At 42.5% G+C, this 20,905-nt stretch overlaps 1 protein-coding gene across 2 annotated transcripts in view; it reads left to right on the top strand.

Annotated features, from left to right (window-relative positions):
* Positions 1-20,905, top strand: part of LOC144785886 (anterior gradient protein 2 homolog) — a 69,982-nt gene that overhangs the window by 31,914 nt on the left and 17,163 nt on the right. For both annotated transcript variants that reach the window (XM_078664753.1, XM_078664752.1), the window contains 5 exons: positions 947-1,066; positions 2,723-2,786; positions 14,076-14,128; positions 18,179-18,252; positions 19,904-19,967. In XM_078664753.1, the coding sequence (XP_078520879.1) occupies positions 947-1,066; positions 2,723-2,786; positions 14,076-14,128; positions 18,179-18,252; positions 19,904-19,967 (375 nt within the window). The remainder of the gene's footprint in view (positions 1-946; positions 1,067-2,722; positions 2,787-14,075; positions 14,129-18,178; positions 18,253-19,903; positions 19,968-20,905) is intronic.

The raw sequence follows: 20,905 nt of genomic DNA, 5'->3' as shown, positions 1-20,905 counted from the left end.
TGGCAGACCGTGGGTGGAGGGAGGGGGGAGGAGTTGGTTCACTTTGCAACATTAAGAAGGGACGCATAGAGACAATAGTCTAAATAGATTTGGATGGACAGTTGGTGTCAGGATGGCAGACCGGGAAGTGGGTGAAAGGAGGGGGGAGGAGGTGGTTCACTTTTCAACATTAGCACGTCAGACCGGGAAGTGGATGGAGGGAGGGCGGAGGGGTTGGACAAAAACATATTGTATACCCACAAGCATTATGAAATTAAACAAATTAGAAACATGCGCTTACTCTTTTCTTTCTCTTCCATTTAACCAGACTGAGCCACAGCAAAGCGTGGCCGGGTACAGCTAGTGTTAACAATAAACAGGCACAATGTTACCAACTAATGACTGTGCCATAAAGACTAGGGTTGCTAGTTACTCTTGGTTTGTCTGTGTGCAGTTAGACTCTAGGACCAGGGGTGTGGAGTGGAGGTGCCAGTGCGCTACTGGGTCTCATAGGAGGTCTCCACCAGGGGTCCAAGATGTGGTCCTTCTACCACGAACATCTGAATGGTGGGTTTGATGGATGGGTGCTTCATAGAGCAACCATTATAGTGGAATCACATGTTCTGAGGAGCAGCAGTAGCTGATAGGATGTCACGATATTTAGGGTTGTGACAAGCTCACATCAACTGATTGTGGGCATTTCCACCAAAGCTGCAAATTTTGCAGAATATTCAGCAGATTGGGAAGTGGGCGACATGCTTGTTATGTGAATGTTAACTGAGCAGGTTCTAGGAGTCTAGGGAAGTGGTTTCCCCTCTAGGCCAGGGAGATTGGATGTGCCAACACACATTACTGGGATGTTGTGATATTACAACTATTTCACTTCACTTGGAAGATGTCAACAACCCTATTCAGTTCCAGAGGTCCTGAGTCTTCCCATCTCTCAAGCTTTGTCTTGTATTTGCAGGCATCATGCAGACACTTCCTGTGATCATCCTCCTGCTCATCTTGGGGGTCTCTTGCTGCCTGGCCCAGGATAAAGTGACTTCGAGGAAGCCAAAGAAAGCAGCCCAGACAATGTCCAGAGGTAGGGTGTGAATGAGAGCACAGCTCACCGTGTGCTATGAGTATTGACCAGTGTGCAGACATTGTTTACGCTCTTTTGACTTGGTCACTGCCAGGTTTGTCAGACCCTAGTGGTCAATTGTAATATAGAAGGGGTGGTTGTGTAAGCCTGGTGCAGATGCATGCGTTGTGTTACAATAACAAAGCACAGAGGCATTGCTAATGGACAGCAGGAGTTCAGTGGACACTTCCTGTATGGTGCCTCCCTATTTCTTGCACCTGCCGCAAATACCCTAACGAAGCCATGGATGCGCTGTATTTACAATACAGGGCTCCGTGGCACAAGGATTCACGGATGCGTCCAAAATTCTGACACACCTGTTGGTGTTAAAGTGACTCACTGCTGGAGTTGGCTGTAAGACTGAGGCAACTCCAGCAATGTGTCAGAACACAGAAGCAAGTCCCATTTTAAAAGCCCTGCGTCAATCCTCACGCCTGGTTCGAGAAGGCGTAGGGATTTTGACACAGTCAAGTCGGAGAGTGGTACAGTGAAAAGTTGAAAATTTCACAGCGTCAGTTCTATGTGGCTTTTAACATGGGAATGCCTACCCTGCATACATTATACCTGGCACAGGTATATTGTGATGCAGACCTCCACAAACTGACGCATTGGGCCCGATGCGTCAGTTTGTAAATATGGAGCAGCGTGGAGCACTGATTGTGCCGAAGCTGTGCCAAACAAAATGACTTTGCGGTAGCTCTAGCTTCTTGTAAATATGCCTCATAGTATCTTTGTGCACTTCTGCCTTAGGCTGGGGATTTGTTTCTTGTAAAAGAGACATACACCATCACATTAATACAGTCAGAAATACAAGAGAGCTCTTTGGGTGCGCTGCTGTGAATCCCTTTGAAAGCCACCGGACTGGGACATGTGCATTTCTCACCTTAACACTTGAGATCAGCACTGAATCTTGCCATCATTCTGTGCCTCCTTTGTCACATTTGCCAAACTTTGAAGCACTTAAAAATGAGCTAAATGCAAACATTAAACACTATATAACTTAGATTAAGTGGTTTGGCCTGTTTCCCTGAAAGTGGATAACTTGATACATTAAACAGTGTGCAGCCTGGACAAACAAAATGCAATCCTCCAAAACACACACACACACACACACACGCATACACTGTAGCTTCCTCTCCCACCTCTTGATGCATTAGTGCAAGAAATCCTTGCACATGTAACAGGCAGGAGCAAAGGAAGATGCTGAGCATAGATACCCCCTAGAAGCAAAGCTGGTGCCACATCGCCACCGTGGCAGTAATTGGTTTCCTCTGGATTCATCCTACTAGTCCACGTCTGTCCTACTTTCCCATTTCATGTTTGGTGCCTCAGCTGAGACCTGAGAAAACCATAATCTTTGTTTTTTGTGATGGTGGTTCAAGATGAGGATATGATTGTCAAATGTCCACTATGCTGACAAGCCCACGCACACTCTGGTTACTGAAAATGCCCATCAGTGGCAATTCATTTAGCGGGGGGGGCAAATGTACCCAGTACAATGGAGCTAAAGTGTAGTCCTAACCTTGCTTCTCCTTTTGTCAATGTTGTTTTTCCATGGTTTCATCTATCTTGAAAGCCACTGCTCATTCTTCTCGTCTCCAATCTTGTCTCCTCTAGGGTGGGGGGACAATCTGTACTGGACCCAGACCTATGAAGAGGCTCTTTACCGAAGCCAGACCAGGTAACCACCCTGCCCCCTACCCTTAGTACAAAATGCTTATCCATAAGACTGGTATAATATTTCAATGCTTGAAGAATATCCTGAGTGGTTCCTAAATAGCTGCAAGGGTTGACTCCACTTGGGAAGCCATCAAACCTTGACAACTGAGTTTCACACGCTCTTTCCCCTTTTGTGTTGCATAGCATGCTATATCCACAGGGCCTTGCAGCCATTGTGACCTTAGGGCCATATGTATCATCAAACTATTTTGCATTTCCTAAATAGCAAATTTTAAGGAATCGCTATTTAGGAAATGCAAAACGGTATGTATGTACAAAATCGCTTTTCAATAGCGATTCCTTAGCATTCCTAATTTGCGATTAGCAAATTGCTAATCGCAAATTACCCATTCATTTCCATGGGCCAGGAGGCCCATAGGAATGAAAGTGCAATTTGCGATTAGCAATTTGCTAATCGTAAATTAGGATTTTTTTCAAGGGTGCAGGGGTGTCTCAAGAACACCCAGCTGCACCCCTGAAAAAGACATTTGGGGGCATATGGCGCACATACATGCCCTAAGGGCATGTATGGGCGTCATATGGCACCTTTGCTTTTTTGTAAAAAAGCTTTTTGAAAAGAATTCGCAACTTACCACCAACTAGAAGTTGGTGGTAATTTGCGAATCCTTAATGGCAATTTTTGAATATTTTTTGTTTGATACATTGCATTTAAGGAATCGCAAAATTTGCGATTCCTTAAGTGCAATCGCAAAATAAGGAATAGCAAATTTTGCTATTCCTTATTTTGCATCAAACATGTTTGATACATACCATTTATCTAATTAGCATTCGCAAAGGCCGAAATTCTGCGAATTTCGGCCTTTGCGAATGCTAATTAGCTTGATACATATGGCCCCAGGTCACATCTTTCCCCTGGACACCTGATGTATGGAGAGACAAATAGGGGGAGGGGGACAAAAGAGCGTCCAGGAGTGGAGAAAAAGAGAACGGCATGGTTGAAGACAAGCTCCCCCAGAAGTAGACAACCGACTCCACGAGTAAGGGAACTGAGAGATGAAGAATTTATCTTTCGACTTGACTTACCTCCTGAGACCTCATCGCTGTCTCTGTGACTTTCTGCGGCTGTCCGTGAGACATCTGATAACAATGGGTAACAGCTAAGCCCAGAGGAAATTTAGTTTCTCACACCGTGGTCTGGCATAATATCTGGCATTTCATGAGACGATATTATGCAAAATTTCTGAGATTATGTCATTATGCTCTGCTGCATAATTGAGATTTTGTTCTGGTAAAAAACCCTGAAGCAGGAGATTTTTTGGGAACAATTCAAACAATATGCAATTTTTTACATGAAATGCTTCTTTCCATCCAAAGTGGACGTGGGGATGGATATCATGGAAAAACAGAAAAAAATGCTGGACCGCACCCTCACATATTAAAAGTCAACATTCTCTTCACCTTGTCTGACCTGCAACCCCCGGTGTAGCTTTTTGCCGCTGAAGTATCACATGCAAGAGTCACACTGATGAGCAATCCAGGTAATGAACAAGGGAACATTCTGTGAGACCCTCCTGTATAACAACACCTCACTTCAAGAGCAAGTCAGGTCCTCAGAAGTGGGGTATCAGCACCAAGCCTTCTCATTAAAGTCCTATCATCACAACTCATGGGGCGGGCTGCGATGACCAACACTATCTCATCACCGCACAAAGTTCTGAGCAAATAGCTAGCTCTATTCCAGGGAATAGAAAAGCTGAATAAATATTAAGTAGTGGCTACTGCTCCAATTTTGGGATGGTAGGGCAACTTGGTGGCGGAAGGGGATAAGCAATAAAAAATAAAATGATAATAAAGTGGTTTTATTATCATTTTATTTTTCATAGGGACAACGCTACTCCATCAAAACGGCCCCTGCTATTAATCATGTTAATAAAGCCATTCACAGGTTATCTCAAATTCGTCACCAAGTACCAGTGCACCTTCAACAGTATGTGGAAGAAGATATTAACAACCAACCAAAGGACTCATTCTTTGGCCACCTCCCATCATGGTGGCCTCGAAGTGTACCGCAAAGAAAACCTGTACAGTGTAGACCTGCGGGTACTGAACACAGTCAGGGGCTAAAAGGATCACATTTGTCTGGCATGATTAGCTGCCACAATGGGGCCTGTGAATTATCCAAGTTAGACCTTTATCATCAGCTAGAACTTGACACACAGTTCCACTTCATAACCACATTCTCGACACAAATAGGACTTTTCTAATTCAGCTTTGTAGTGCCGTCAGTGGCAGGGATCTTCCCAGAAACCATGAGAATTTGCTTTCGTGTAATTGTGTGAAATTTTGGCAAATGTCTCAAACGTACTCAAAATTATGCGAAATGTAAATCCATCATTTTGGACTGTATTTTATTGCACAATGTGTCCTCATGTCAATTTTTGAATTGAATACAAATTTCACACAAAATAGTGCAAAAAAATCAATCAACAGAAACAAGTATTCAACAATTTACCCAAGCCTATGGAAGAGAGTTTAGGTCTGCTTCAACTACTGTTACGACTTTCTTGTGTTTGGTCAATCCAAAGAGTAACAGGACACGCACCACACAAAGTCTAAAATCATCTTAAATGACTGGCCTGATGTGAACTTTTATTAGTATGAACTGGAGAAAGAAGAACTCACTTTTTTAGTCCCATTTTTTCTCAAAAGGAATGCAGACGGACCTCACATAACTTGCAGCACTCTACGAGCTGCCCTTTCCAACCGATGTGGCCAATAATAGATCTTTCCTTGAATTAGCAACAATTGTTCTCAATACAGCAAGGTATTCACCACAGTGAGCCCACCACAAAGATGCTCAACAAATAGAGACAATGTTTCACATGGTCATTGGACTGTGGCAATTATTCTAGGGTTTATAGTAGGCAGTAGCAACCAATTGACGTATTACACACAGCGTCTCGCTGTTGATTAATATGTTTACCAAACGTAGAAAGCGCTATGTTACTTGAGTGCTTTGGCCACAGTGAACACTGCATTTAGGTATTCTCTTCTTGCTGAGCACTGACAACACTGAGCCCTGATGATGGTCTCGGGGACCGTGTGGCCATGAGAGACAACAATGTCGACAGGTTTGCTTCAATAACCATGATTTTATGATTGTGTCATGCTACAGTTCACATCATGGCAATAATCAATATCAAATCAGATGCAACTCAGGATTTATTAACCTACATCGTTAAGAGGACCTTCCACTTCCCAATGATCCTTATATTTGTTCAAGTAATATTAATATGATCAGATAAGTGGGGTAAGTTGTTTTCATCCATGTAATATTCTTTGTTGACTGTATGCAATGTATTATATGTTTTAATATATAAATAATTTTGTGATAGCAATACACCTGTTTTATGCTTTGCTTTGTACAGATGGATCAAGTGAGCAGCATATGTTGTAATTGAGCAGAAAAAATTCCTCCGGGAACATAGTCTTCTTTTATGTTGATTGCCCAGTTCCCTGGGAGAATATTGGGTTGGCCTACTATGTAAGTACTAGCGGGCCTGCAGCACTGATTGTGCCACCCAGTTAAGTAGCCCTTTAAACATGTCTCAGGCCTGCCATTGCCGAGCCTGGGTGTGCAGTTTTATACTGCCATATCAACCTGGCAAGAAAGACCTATTGCCAGGGGGTAATCGTCCTTTTTAATACATATAAGTCACCCTACGGTAGGCCCTGGACAGCCCAGGGGGCAGTGTATTTAAAAAGCAAACATGTACATTTAAGTTTTACATGTCCTGGTAGTGGACAACTCTTACATTTGTTTTTTACTACTGCAAGGCCTATATCTCCCATAGGATAAATAGGGATTACCTTATTCCATTTTATAAGCATAATTTCCAAACAGGAAGATATGACTGTTTCATGTTTGGTATCTCTGGAATCCTACTTTAAAATCCTAACCTATGGTGAAGTCAGACTTTAAATTACAGTTCTTTTATATATATAAGGGGGACACTGTAAAGAAACAGGCTGGTATTTCGACCTTGAGAATTCACTGAGGCCTACTATATGGTACCCAGGGTACCAAAGGCATATAAGGCACATTGTCCAACCAGGGATGCAGCACTGTTTTTGCCAGTGTGACAAAGGACAAAATATCTCCCAGCCTGCCACCACAGACTGGAAAGTCAGTGTTTGCACTGCCATTTTACCCTCGCCATTTAAACTAATGGCAAAGCCACCACTTACCTTAATAATTAATTAAAGTCTCTCCTAAGAAAAGCCTTCCAAGCCCTATGGCAGGGAGTTGTGTATTATTGAGCAAGACATATTGGTTTATATTTGCCTTAGTAGCAAAAATATTAAAGTTGTTGTTTCACTAAAGAAAAGTTAGGAGCCCAGTTGGCTCCTCACAGGGTTACTGGCTTGTATGCCAATCTAAGTAACTAGGTACTGTAAGGTATCAAACGGATCATGGCATTAAATATGACATAATATGAGTCAAAATTAATGTTACTATTAAAGTTAAGCAACTTTCAGAAAGTTGCTTCTCTGTGCCCCAGCTGTTCCAGGGGCCTCAGACAGGCTCTGGTGAACAGACAGCTTTCTGCCTGCCTAGGGAGATGTGTAAACGACTCCCAGGCTTAGGAACAAAGGCAGTTGCTGCAGGGTGAGGTGTTACCTTTTCTCTCAGAAAGCCACTCGGGGTGTTAACTCTGAAGACAAGCTTCAAAGGGGAAGTCGTCTTCAAAGGGCAAATGCTGATAACATTCTTGAGCAGGCTGCCTTTGTTCATATAGACAATTTGAGGGCAGGGACAGAGAGCGAATAGCAGTCCCCAGACTGGTTTTTTCATGGGTGTGAAACCCTTAGGTAGCCATACCTCTGGGGTGGGCTACCAGGCTCCTCAAAGATGAGAAAAGGTCCTGATAACTTGATTGGCAAGAATATTGCTCTCTGTGATTGCCAAATGCCACACATCACAGGAACTGTGCCACCAAAGGAAAGGGGATCTACTAGCCCATTGGTTAGTTACTCTATTGTACCCATGGGGCACTTTCCCAGGATAATACAGGCACCCCTGGCACCCTAGACCTTGGTACATGTTGGATTTGGAGAAAGGACCAAAGAAGGACCGCACCTGCCTGTGAAACTGCAAAAGAGGCTGCACCATCAGGAAGACGGCTGCACTTTGGGCTAGTGAAGTTTGAACTGTGCCTGTGGCTCCTGGCTCAAGGAAAAGTTGATTCTCAGCCCCAGATTGAAGCAGTGACTCCCAGAGTCAGTTGGCAGGCTCCCTGGAACAGCAACAGGGACATTAAACCTGAAGAAAAGAAACCTGAACCGGTAAAGCAGTAGCCACTTCTAAGGAATCGCTACTGACCACTGCTGGGCATCCCAAGAAACTAATCCACAATAGTAACATAGTCAAAAATTGCACTGTCTGCTATGCACGAGACAACTGTCAGATTCCAGATTGGTTACCCAAGAGGGGAACTAGTCGCCACCAAGGACATTCTCTGTGACCTCTGTGTGGCTGAGCCACAGCTGACCTTCTACTGTCACCAAGAGGACGCCATGGGACCCTAAGTTCAGTAACCAAAATCACCACACCTTACCAGTGGACCAAAGAATCGCACCCAACTCCCCCCGTCGACCCCACAGCACCAGGAGTATCTTTGAACATCTTTTCATCCTGCATCCCCAGCATCAGGACCACTTCATTGTAGCCTATGGCAGTTTTTTGCTAAAGGCTGGAACTAGACTTGAAATGCATCATTTAGCAAATTGCCCCCATGGGATATCATTCAATCCTCCAGTGTCCTCTGGTGGGTGAGGGGACTCTAGAAAAGTATTTTTCTGTCTGGAAAGAGGGGTCACACATGTTCAGTGGAATCCCTGTTCTTCCTATGGTTAGGTTTCTAATTCCGGTATTCCGGATGTTATGAAACTGCATTTAGTAAGGAGGGTGAACCTAACCTTAACCTCTACCTCCCGCCATTTTTTTATTGCATTAAGTTTATTCCATCAGGCCACTCTGGACAGGACACACTTTGGCTGTACACAACAGCCTTTGTCACCTAATGAGCACCATTTTAAAACCCTTTATATACTCTTTTTTCGCATAAACATAGACAAAATACTTGTGGGTTTCTTGCACTCATTTCTCTTTATACAATTCTGCAACGCTCGAGGTCATGGGATAAATTCAAACAAATGTTATAATCCCTTCCTGCTTGAACTTCGACATGCTATTGCACATAAGTAGTTAAAACTTAAACTAAATTACGTGTCATGCTACAATAGCAAGTTCATACCCTGAGTGTCAATCAACATTTAAATATCCACATATTGACTTCCTCTTTTAAAAGTGCATTATGAGTGTATTTCTTGTTTCCCAACAAAAATGGCCAAAATATTGTCTGAATGCTTTTCCAGACACACGCTCGAAAGGCGCAATTAGTGAAACCTATTTCTGTCAACATTCCAGTGCTTGAAGTCACCACACTCTTGGCTACAATTGTCAGACAGACTTTTAACAAACATTTACCAACGTCACTCAGTGCTCGCTAATAAAATGCTTCTCGAGTGTAAAAATTAGTTCTTTATACTCCATTGTTTCTGCAAGAACCTGAATAAAGTATTACTGTTCAAAAACAGCTAATATGAACAATCCTTGCAAGTTCAAAAATGGCTAATATGAACAGTCCTTACAAGGATTGTTCATTTTAGCTGTTTTTGAACTTGCAAGGATTATTCATATTAGCTGTTTTTAGACTTTCAGAGATATTTAAGTTTGAAAAATATAGATATCTGGGCATGTGTGTCCTTGCATGGGACTCGCGGATCCTACTGAAATTTGATTGGCTGCAAACATTTTATCCAGGAAGTGTTGGCCGCCATCTTGGAACTTGGCATGAATCCGAGTCTCACAAAAAAGCAAAATATGAACAAAAGGGGGCAGGGTAGGAATACCCTGAACTCCCAAATATGGTGAGGGGTCCCCACAGGGACCTTGCCATGCATTAAAAAAAGATATTTTTTCCAATGTTGCCACGAATTAGCGGGTGGATCTGTGGATTCATGGCAAAATTGGAAAAAAACCAGAATAGATTCCCTCGCGTCCTTTATAGGAAGGACCCGGACTGGCCAAATCCCGGGGGCATATATAAAATAAAGGAGGGGTGAGCATGGGGCCCCCTCCTAGGGTTTAATCAAACCCAAGGGACCACTCCTCCCCGGGGCTTCTTTATTTGTTAAATGGGGACCTCTTGGACCCCTACTAGACCTAGACACTGCCACTTTCCCGGGGATTTACAAGTAAAAATGTGGGTGGCAGCACAGACCTCCCCCTACAATCCGGGTACCGCCTCCTCCCTAGGGCTGTAACTGTAATTAATTGGGGGCCACGTGGACCCCCCAGTACCAGGGACTAACACCGCCCAGGGGCTTTTTGTTTACAGAATGCTGGGGGCTGCATTGACCCCCTGCAGCCTAGGGGCTGCCACATCCCTGGGCTTTAATTGTAATTAATGGGTGGGCGCATGGATCCCCTCAGCCCTGGGGACTACCACCTCCCCAGAGACCCCCATGCAAATTCTAAGAAAAGAGGGGAGCCTCACGGCCCCTCTCTTGAATCCATACATGGCCCTGCTACGACTTGGGGTGCCCACTCCATGAACATAGCTGTTTACTACAGCTTGGCGAGAGTTTTACCACTTCTGCTAAACCATAGCAAACTGTGTTCCACTTTGCGCAAGCATGAGCATTTTGCTCTCGCTTTCTCAAAGTGGAGTACAATTGTTTTTACACACAGGAAGTTGCATGATAGCAGCTCCCTATGTGTAAAAGCAATACTCACTTTCACAGGAGATGGCAAGCTGGCAGGGACCCTAGGGGTCTTGATCTTGAGGCTCCCCCGTGGTCCCCAACACTGCTAAGAGAGTGACTTAGCAGCCACAAAAGAGGCTGAGCTGCCAGTGGATGGAGACCCAGGGCCAAAACTGGACGAGGAGGGGGACACGCCCCCTCCAATTATTATTATTATTATTATTATTATTATTAATAATAATTTTAAAAAGAGATTGGGCCCTGGGGGAAGGGGTCCTTGGGGCACAAATTGGCCCATGGAATGGGGGCCACGCACCCCATCCCTTAAAGAACCAAAAACAACCAGCAAGTCACTGGATTCCCGTCCCATTTCTCCACCACTCTGCAAATGCACCTCCTGGCGCACTGCTGGTTGGGGGATGAAGCCCCTTGGTTGCAGAGGGTCCTTTGGGACCAACTAGCTCTCCTGTTACCTCCAGTAAGTTCCACAGAGTACAAATACAGTGAAGACTACAGAGGTCATGCCCCCTTTCTCTACCACTCTGCAAACACGCCTCCTGGTGCCATACTGGTCAGGGGAACATAGTACTCCTGGATGCTGAGGGACCTATGGACCAAGTAGCCCTTCTGGCACCTCCAGTAAGTAGCTTACAGCGGTATTCCTGCGAACTAGTCAGGGACCCCACCCCCTTTCTCCACCACTCTGCAAATGTGAATACCAGTTACACATTTTTCTATTAAAAAACCTTAGAAATTCATGGAAAACACTAAAGGTAACAGGGATGTTATAGTTAGGAAATGGAATTAAAAAAACTTAGAAATTCACTGAAAAAAACAAAAGTTACAGGGATGTTATAGTTAGGCTCAGATTTCTCTCATACAAAACAAGTAAAATTCAGCAGTTATAGTTCATTGTGCTAACTATAACTTATGCCACCGCAATGCACTGCTTATGATCTCACATATTACATCACTCATGACATGGTCAGTGACATTTGAGATGGTTGGTGATGTTAGTTGATGATCTTGAGGAGATTAGGTATTGTTAGGTTGCATAGGTATGAATTTCAAAGAGGAGAGGTTGTGTGGGTTATTTGCAGAAAAACAATCATAGATTAAGGTAAACATGCATGTGACTTTGAGAAAGTTGTGCTCAGATGGAGGACGCATGCAGAGGATGGAAAGCAATAAGAGGGACATTTGAAAGAAAAAAAGGAGAGGCAGTAATCATATGTTTCAGGTAAGGTTCACTTTTCTAAGTCAGAATTTGAAATGTAAAGGATGCTTTTTGAGATACCATTCATTTTTGGGATGCAAGACAGTAGAAAGGAACTGCATTATTTGCATTTAAAGAAGGTGAAATATTGGGTGCTTTTGATATGCACTACAATTAGGCAACCAATATTCTCTGCTAACACTAGTCTACTGCACAGCAAGGACTGCTGTCCATCTGAGGACCTGGAAACATTTACAATGGATTGACAAATACACATGGAAATACGGAGAGCTTTAAAGTTCTGTTCAAAGGTAGTAGTAACCTCAAGATCATATCAATGTGAGAAAAGGAAAGGGTAAATAAAGGAAACATCGAGAAGGAGATTCTGCAAATGCTGGAGTATATAGCTGGTGATTTTCATCCTTAAGTGTGCCTAACAGGTTTCATTATAAATGCAAATACGGATCCATTTTTTATGCTTTTCTTTGTAGCACAGCAAAAGATGGAGGGCAAGGGCAGATTCCTCATACAGCAGAAGTGTACTGCCTTCATTCTAATGGCTAAATGGGTAGAGATCCAGACCCTGGGGTGAGGATGATGATGACCAGGCTCCCTGTATAAATTAATTGAAGACTTTGTTAGAAAGAGGCAGCAGAATATACTTCTGAAGCATTGTCCTGTAGTAAACGGAAGGGGAAGATTTGGGTCTGCATAAGCTGTTTATGCAAGGTGAAGGGGACCAGTTAGGTGAAATCCAGTCTTTTGTCTCTATTGATCACAGCCAAATGCTGAGGCCTCACTCCTCTTTTTGTGTTCTGTAGGCAGGGGGCAAGCATGATGGGTAGGGCATCACTAAACAAAGGTTGTGTCTGGGGAGGAGTTAGGATGCTCATTTAAATTCTGGTAAACGCAAGAGTAGAGGTGATTCTAAGAGAGCAATCAGCAATTAATAAACAAAAAAGCAGCTTTTAATGTCCCAGATTATAAATGACTATATTTCAAAGCAAACCACTTCTTTCAGGTAAAAAATACGTCTTCCCATCATAGAGTAACATGTTGATGATAATTATGATGAACAAGCAAGTCAAAAAGTGAACACTATGTCAATGTAGCCTCATCGGCAACTAAATACATATTCGCTGAGTACACAGTGCTGCAAACAATGTTGCAACACACAAAAACACACCCACACCCACGCACACCCACCCCCCACCCACACACACACACACACACATATACTCTGTTTTTTACAGTGAATTTCTAGTATTTTTACACTTAAAGTTAGATATTATTACCATACTTCACTATAACCTCAATTTAATGAATTTCTGTTTTTTTATTGGATTCTACCAGCTCCCTCATTGAGCATACCTTTTCACTATAAGCAGTGGAGGTGTGGACACTGGGACTGGCCTGCAGCCAGGCCCTGTGCCCATCGTCCCATAGGTAGTCAACCCAATCTGTGCATGGCCAATGGTTTGGGTGGCAACAACCTGGCAATGGCCTAGCCCCATCGCCACCCATCCCCTTATGGTCAAGCAAACCCCACAGACACCTACCCTTAATTTTCCTCTGTACTGCGGTATACAAGCTGGATCATACTGGGTGCTGGCAGGGGCTGGCGATTCTGTTTTTTGTTGTAGATGCCCCCATTGTGGCTGAATGTCTCTGGTCAGTCACAAGAGAACTCTAGTGAGTGACTGTACCAATCAAACACATTTCAAAGGGGCAACTAGAAGAGAGGTTAATCTGAGCAGATGGTACCACTACTCCTCATAAAAACATGTTCCCTACTTCCCAGAATAATGGACCTCCCCAGGGGAGTATGAAGCTAGGACCATTTTTTAGATGTAGTCTGTATAGTTTTAAAGAACATGTGTTGATCTGCATAAACTGCTGAATTGCTGTGGGCATGTAGACATTTTAAAGGACATCTGCTGCCCATGTGGTGAGGGTTATAAGGTCCAGCAGGCCATATTGGATACTAAGGATTCCTAAACTGATCTGCGCTTTACTGTCACTATCACATGCTACCTTAATCTACCCTCCTTAAGACCAGGGGTGTAATGTAGTCTCCTGAAGTCCTATCTCCAACACGGCCCCTACTTGTTTTAAGGCCTTTATTTAAGAAATTGTAGGTATATAGAGAGAGATTGGCTCAATTCAGTGCATTTTATATAAACTCTGGCATATTAATCCTGGTGGTCCTGTCACAATTCACACTGTACCTTTCTTACTTTTCAGCCAAAAGCCGTTGATGGTCATCCACCATCTTGAGGACTGCAAACACAGCCAAGGTAAGGCAAGGCTTGGAGTCAGGGCATTCACAGATCAGAACTGGGACTATGGCATCCCATGATTTCTACACAGTGCACATGCATAGGGAAGTTGGTTAGTCTTGCGGTGAACACCTTTCAAAGAAGGCAAAGGTAAACCCTCATTAACTCATGTAGGAAACTGGGTTCCAGATTGAAGGGGGTTGAAAACCTACTCAAGCAGCAAACACAATTCCCCTTAGGGTGACACACAAGACACCCAAAACTAACCTGTGCTTAACCCTCGGCTAGCATAGCTCAACGTAGTTAGGCTTAAATTAGAGGCAATGTGTAAAGTATTTTTTCAGCACTTCCAACAGTAATAAAGTGAAAACACAACACAAGAAAAATCCCACCCCAATTTCAAAAAGTAGAGTGGAATTTAATAAATTATTTGACACCAATACAGCCTAAATTAAATGAGTGGAAAAAGAGATATGCAATTTTATAGATTCAAGTAAGACTATTGCTTCAAAGCACAATGGGCCAATTGTGGTTATCTAGTCATGCTGGACAGGGACAAAGCCACAAGCTCAGACCAACTGTGATGGACCGCGGGCCGCATAAAGGGTCAGGTTAGGCCACTAGGCAGTACCTCGTGGTCTGGGTATCGAGTTTTGGTGTCTGGTGTCGAGATGCGACGCGCACCGGCGAGGTCAATGAAGCTATCAGCAGGGCTCAGGAGTGAGCTCTTGCATCATTGCAGATGATGCAAAATCCAGCATCAGGGATGTGTCGTGTTGAGGCAGTCATGAAGAGCTGTGGGGCTGTGATGCGAGGTCCTGTGTCTGTGATGTGTCACGCAGCAGCGATTCTGATGTGGAGCTGCGAGGAGATACATCACACTACATTGGTTCCTGATGGGGACCACAGGTAGGCTGGCAGAGAACCTTCAGACCGACTTCTAAGGGTACAAGACTGGAAAGACAGTACTTTGGGGGGGGAATAGGACTCACAGCAAGCAGAGTCAAGGTGCAGGAGTAAAAGTGGTTGGAGCCTTTTCTGTCCTTGAGCTCTGATCAGGAGGCTAGTCAACAAGCCATTGGAGTGGACCGAGGTTCAAGATGCCCGTCTAGCCCTTCTTACTTAGGCAGCAGGGCAGCAGACTAGCTATCCTTCATGCTGCAGAGTATCACAGCAGTCCTTCTTCTAAGTCTTCCACAGGTCCGGAAGTGATCTGAAGAGTTGGGTGTGAGGGCCTGCTAATTAAACCTGGTGCCCACTTTGAAAAGTGAGAAGCTTCTAGAGTCCTCCCCTACAGAGGTGTCTGTAATTTTCTGTCCCCCTGCCCTGGGCCCAGTTTGTCTTGGTTCACCAAAGACTGGTGTGAAACCCGTTGTGAGTGTTTTGAGGCAGAGTCTTTGGGATTTGCAAGTGTGGGAGATGACAGCTCTGCCTCCCTATCATGTCAGAGATGGTCCACCCTGCCAAATCTATTTGGCAGGGTGGCAAATCTATTTCCCCTTCATCTCACTGTCTGGGAGTAACACACAAAGGCCAACTGCCAGCTGCACCTTATCATGTGTCACAGGATATAGGCTGTAGGCACCAAATGGATGCGAAAGGAAAATGCCAACTTTCTAAAAGGATTATTTATATTTATTGGGCAACCCGATAAACCCTTGTGAGCTTGGGTAACAAAATATATTATCTAGTAAAGGTGCCTAGAAGGGATTTGATTTAGATATGCAAAAAATAATTAATACTTTTTAGTTACACTTGTGAGTGCCCAAATAGTGGCCTCAAAAACATGAATCCTGAAAATCAATTTACTTAATCACAAACGAAATAGATCAATAACAAAAATAAGGACCAGGTGTATTCTTTGGTTAAGGTTTATTCTCAAATAGATTCAGTTTAAGGGTACAGAACAATATTCACATAAACAAGAGTAACAGAGACTAACAATTCTTCAACAAAATGTCTGCTTGTGACTCATGTCAATAACTCATTTCTAGTACCTATTTACACAGAAATGTCCATATACATCAGGTAAGAATTTTTTGTACAATAATAATATTTCAATTATGAAAATGGGTATGTTGGCTGACCTTTTGGTCTAATTATGTTGTCCATCTACAAGACAATCTCCAGGACAAGATGATTTCTTAATTTGAAAATGGATCCTTTAAGAAATCAAGCAAAATTGAAACTTTAAGGCAATTTGTCCTCAAAGACTGTCAAGTCCTGAGAAATTTATGCCACAATATTTGATTGAGTTAGAACAAAGCACAAAGCGTCTTTGAAGTATCGCCGTAGAAACTGACTTGCAAATCATGGCATTTGTGATAAAAAACACAGCGCCATCTCAGTTTGGCATCTATGCATGGTGAGTTACACAGCTACCAAAAAGTGGCATTTTCAGAATTGTGACTTAAAATCCAACTTTACCATTCAAGAAGTTTTAAAAGTGCAATTCTATAGAGACCAAACTAAACTTTCCTAGCAGCTCCCAATTAGAAGTTACCACTTTTTTGAAATGTAATAAGGTAACCCAAAGTTATCCTATGGGAGAGGTAGGCCTTGCAATAGGGAAAAACAAATGTAAGAGTTTTTCACTAGCAGGACAAGTACAAGTTGAAAGTACACTTCCAACTTTGTAAATACACGGCACCCTCCTCAATAGGCTTATTAGGGTTTTTCCTAGGGGTGACGTATCTGTAATAAAAAGGAGGGTTTATGCCCTGCGAAAGGTTTATTTTGCCAGGCTGAAATGGCAGTTTGACCTGCATATACAGGCTGCAAGGCAGGCCCAAGGCATGTTTAAAAGGTTGCTTAAGTAGGTGGAACAATGAGTGTGGCAGGCCCACTAGTAGCATCTAAGTTACAGGCCTAGGGTATAAGTAGTGTCACTTTCAAGTATCGCCGTAGAAACTGAATTGCAAATCATGGCATTTGTGATAAAAAACACAGCGCCATCTCAGTTTGGCATCAATGCATGGTGAGTTACACAGCCACCGAAAAGATTTTAAGAGTTTTTCACTAGCTGGACAAGTACAAGTTAAAAGTACACTTCCAACTTTGTAAATACACTGCACCCTCCTCAATAGGCTTTTTAGGGTTTTTCCTAGGGGTGACGTAACTGTAATAAAAAGGAGGGTTTATGACCGGCAAAAGGTTTATTTTGCCAGGCTGAAATGAGATGAGATGATACCTCACTTATAATGGACCCTGCTCAGAACACACTACAACTGTGGACACCCAGGATTCTCTCTTGTTAAATCTCACTAAGTGAACAGTTATGGAGGGAAACTACATGTTTTCAAACATTTGTGAAGTATATAATTCATTTTCTACCCTAATGTATTTTCTATGGTATGCAACCCTTGGAGTGAAGCAATAAGCTGTAAAATTCTTATCATCATCATGTCTGCATTGTCTATGTTAAATTCATGAGCCTCATTTACAGTTTAGGGTTTTGGTATGCAAACCTGTTGCCAATTCCAGTTGACCAGTTACAAATAGTTTCATTAGATTTTGTTGCTGGTATATGATTTTTTAACATCTACTCTATTTTTGTGGAAAATGTCTAACTAAGGCATATGGCAAGTAGTATGTAACGCAGCACATTAATTTTAGTGGTGTCTAATGGTGCCTGCTGGATTCAGTTCAGGAGCACACGTTGTGCTCAGCTCCTAATGAATGTTAGTGCTCAAACCAAGCAACTCTACTGCTCCAGTCTTCATGACCCAGTCAGCCTCTTATGTCAACCTAGCTCATGTGCCAGTCTACAAAGTCACAAGAGTCATTATCTACAGAAGCTATTGATGTGTGAAATAAAGAGACATTTACAGACGACCCATAGCAAAATTCAGCTGTTTGACAAGAAGTGGCAAAGAACTGACCAGGTCAAGCTGTGACCAGTGATTAGAGTTTAGAATGGTCGGTCCATTCCAACGTCATTAGTTTATTGCACATCATTAGAACCTTGTGAATTTAATAGGGATTGTGAAGTAAAACAATTGTTTGAGAAACTTTGGATAATGCTATTCTGCAATGATGTGGCTAACTAAGTGTATTTTTCCCTCATAGCCCTGAAGAAGGTGTTTGTTGAAAGCCAGGAAGCCCAGAAACTGGCAGAAGATTTCATTCTCATCAACCTCACCGTGAGTAAAAACTCATGCAAGTTTGTAGTGAAAATACAAAGTCAATGAGCTCTGTGGTAAAATGAGTGGGAAAGTAGTTTGAAGCAAATGGTTCTCAAGAATGTGTTTTATTAGGTAACTGCCACCAGGTGGTTCCTGGCCATGCCACAGTGCTAGGAGTGATAACACATGCAGCATGAATGCCAATACCATTGAGTATGTGATTACCCATTAATAAATGTTATTTCTTTGTTTGGGTAAAAATATACTGAGAGCACTTGAGATACAAGCTGTATCACAGGGATATTTCAGTACCAGATTTAACAATTGGGTCTTAATGAGTAATTGGCTGGTATGCCAGTTTCCATGGTCAGGTAACAGAGTCTGCGTTGGGCATTCATGTTTATGTTAAAACGTTTGTTAAAATGCATTTCAAAAATAATATATATATATGCTATATCAAAAACCCGAAAAGGTTTCTTTGTTTTTGAGAATCAGGTAAACATGATTGAAAAAGCTAAACACTCATCAATGTGTGAAAAAGCATCACTCTAAAGATAAGTATATAATTGCAAAATGAACCACGATAGAGTATTTCCAGAAATCATCAACAATCCAGAATATCTTCCCAATGGGACTGCTAAGTTGTGCTGTTATTGGCACGGCCATCCATCAAGGACATTGCACAGCAGCTGAAATACAAATTTAAAAAAAAAACATGCAGACATTATTATGTCAAAAATATTTAGTTAAACAATTTGGAAATGTGGCAATTTAAATGTGTGCTGATATTTTTCAACACGTAGATAAACATTGAATGGGACTTCATCAGGATGGGGGCAGCCATACTAGTGTAAAATCTTTTTACTGGCTCACAGCTGTGTATAATAGGTGGTTAGGCAAACAATGTTGCTTGAGAGACATGATAGAAGGACCTGATCATTGATTGGACCCAAGTAGGTATTGAGAAGCAATCAGCTTCGACCTCAGGTTCAACATGTAAAGCTGAAATAGACATTCTCATTTGTGGCCCATACTTCTTACCATACTTAAATTGAAATCCACAGAAGAGGACGATAACGCCAACACTCACCTTGCAGGTTTTCGTCAGGAAGAAAAAATACCTAAACAATTTCACACCCTTTCTATTTATGTAAAAATCCAGTAATTTTCCCACTTTAATCAAAATAACCAATACATCAGTCAGTCAACACCTGCAGCACCACCTTCCCAATTACTGACATGGTGATATTCCAACATTGATATTACAATGGGGTATCGAATATTTCTCCCTACCCTTCGGAAGGACATGTTTTATAAGAACAGAATGCAAAGGCATTTTAACCCGGCCTTCTGTCCCCCTGTGTGTCCCTTGCTCATCTTTGGGATTCTGTGATGCAAATTGAAATACAGTGAATAAGCTAACATGGACCAATTGATAGTAACTGAGGGAGGCTTAGTTAGGAGGGTGTATGCTCCTGCTGACACATTCGTTATACTGTAGCCACTTGGAACTAATGATTAAATGTCTCCTTTTGTCCAACTGTATCTCAGTCTCTTAGTTAAAGGAGGACCTTCTGAATGCAGCAAACATGCCTTTATCTGTACATACTGCTAAGGGATCCTCTTCCTTTTCTGTACTCTTTATCTCTTCTCTTTGTAATTCCCACAGTATGAAACAACAGACAAGAACCTGTCTCCAGATGGCCAATATGTACCCAGGATTATGTTCATAGGTGAGTGGAAGCTGAGTATGTGATCTGATCGACACAAAATAAGGCCAGCAGTAGGGAAGGACCTCTGCCAAAGTAATCCTGCTTGAATGGATGGAAAGCTTTAAAAGAGTTTCAATCTTGGGATCTCTGTTCTTCTGCCATCATTAATGTTTCTTCAATTTGCACTATAAGAAGCACCCATAGGACACTAAAGATGGAGGAAGGTAATGGCTCTTCTTGACATGTGACTTAGGCTACAAAGACGTGTCATATCGCTACAGTTTTGTTTACATGACTACACTGGGTATTTTGCCATTCAGCTCTTAAAGGAACTAGATGACAAAGGCAGATACGTCTTTTTAAAAAATAAATGTCAAATGGACATATTACCTAGGCTACTATATGAGCTCAAGCACTTCCAATATTCATCCAAGACAACATCTTTAAATCCCTGAAAAACGCTTCCTAAAATATATCTGGGGAGTTGGGAGACCGAGAGTGGCATATAGGGTACAATGTTCTCCAAAGTAGGGAGGGTTAGCCTTACCCAGTATCCGCACGTACTGTGCAGTATGCCAACATCACATTTTGGCAGACCAGAGTACCGGGGTTTCTTAAAAAACGTGTCTCCATGTGGCCAGGTATCTGGTGGGCCGATATCTCTGGGATCTAGTGTAGGTTCCTACAATGAAAAGACATCATAATGTCTACTTAAGTACCTGGGCAAACACTACACTACAGGTCTGGGATGTATAAAAAATTCCTGTAACTACATATCCTTCCTCCGACTAGCCCATCAAGTTCAACCCATCCTTCACTCGGCCTATACTTCTGGACAATTTAACAAGTGGCGTGCATGGAACTGGTTATGGTGAGAGACTTACTCAATAACGGGACCATTAAGTCATTTGAGGACTGTAAGGAGGACTTTCTTCTTGAAAAATCAGACAAATTACATT

This window comes from Lissotriton helveticus, chromosome 10 (assembly GCF_964261635.1).
Source record: "Lissotriton helveticus chromosome 10, aLisHel1.1, whole genome shotgun sequence".
Taxonomy (NCBI): domain Eukaryota; kingdom Metazoa; phylum Chordata; class Amphibia; order Caudata; family Salamandridae; genus Lissotriton; species Lissotriton helveticus.
This window is presented reverse-complemented; position numbering and strand designations above follow the sequence as displayed.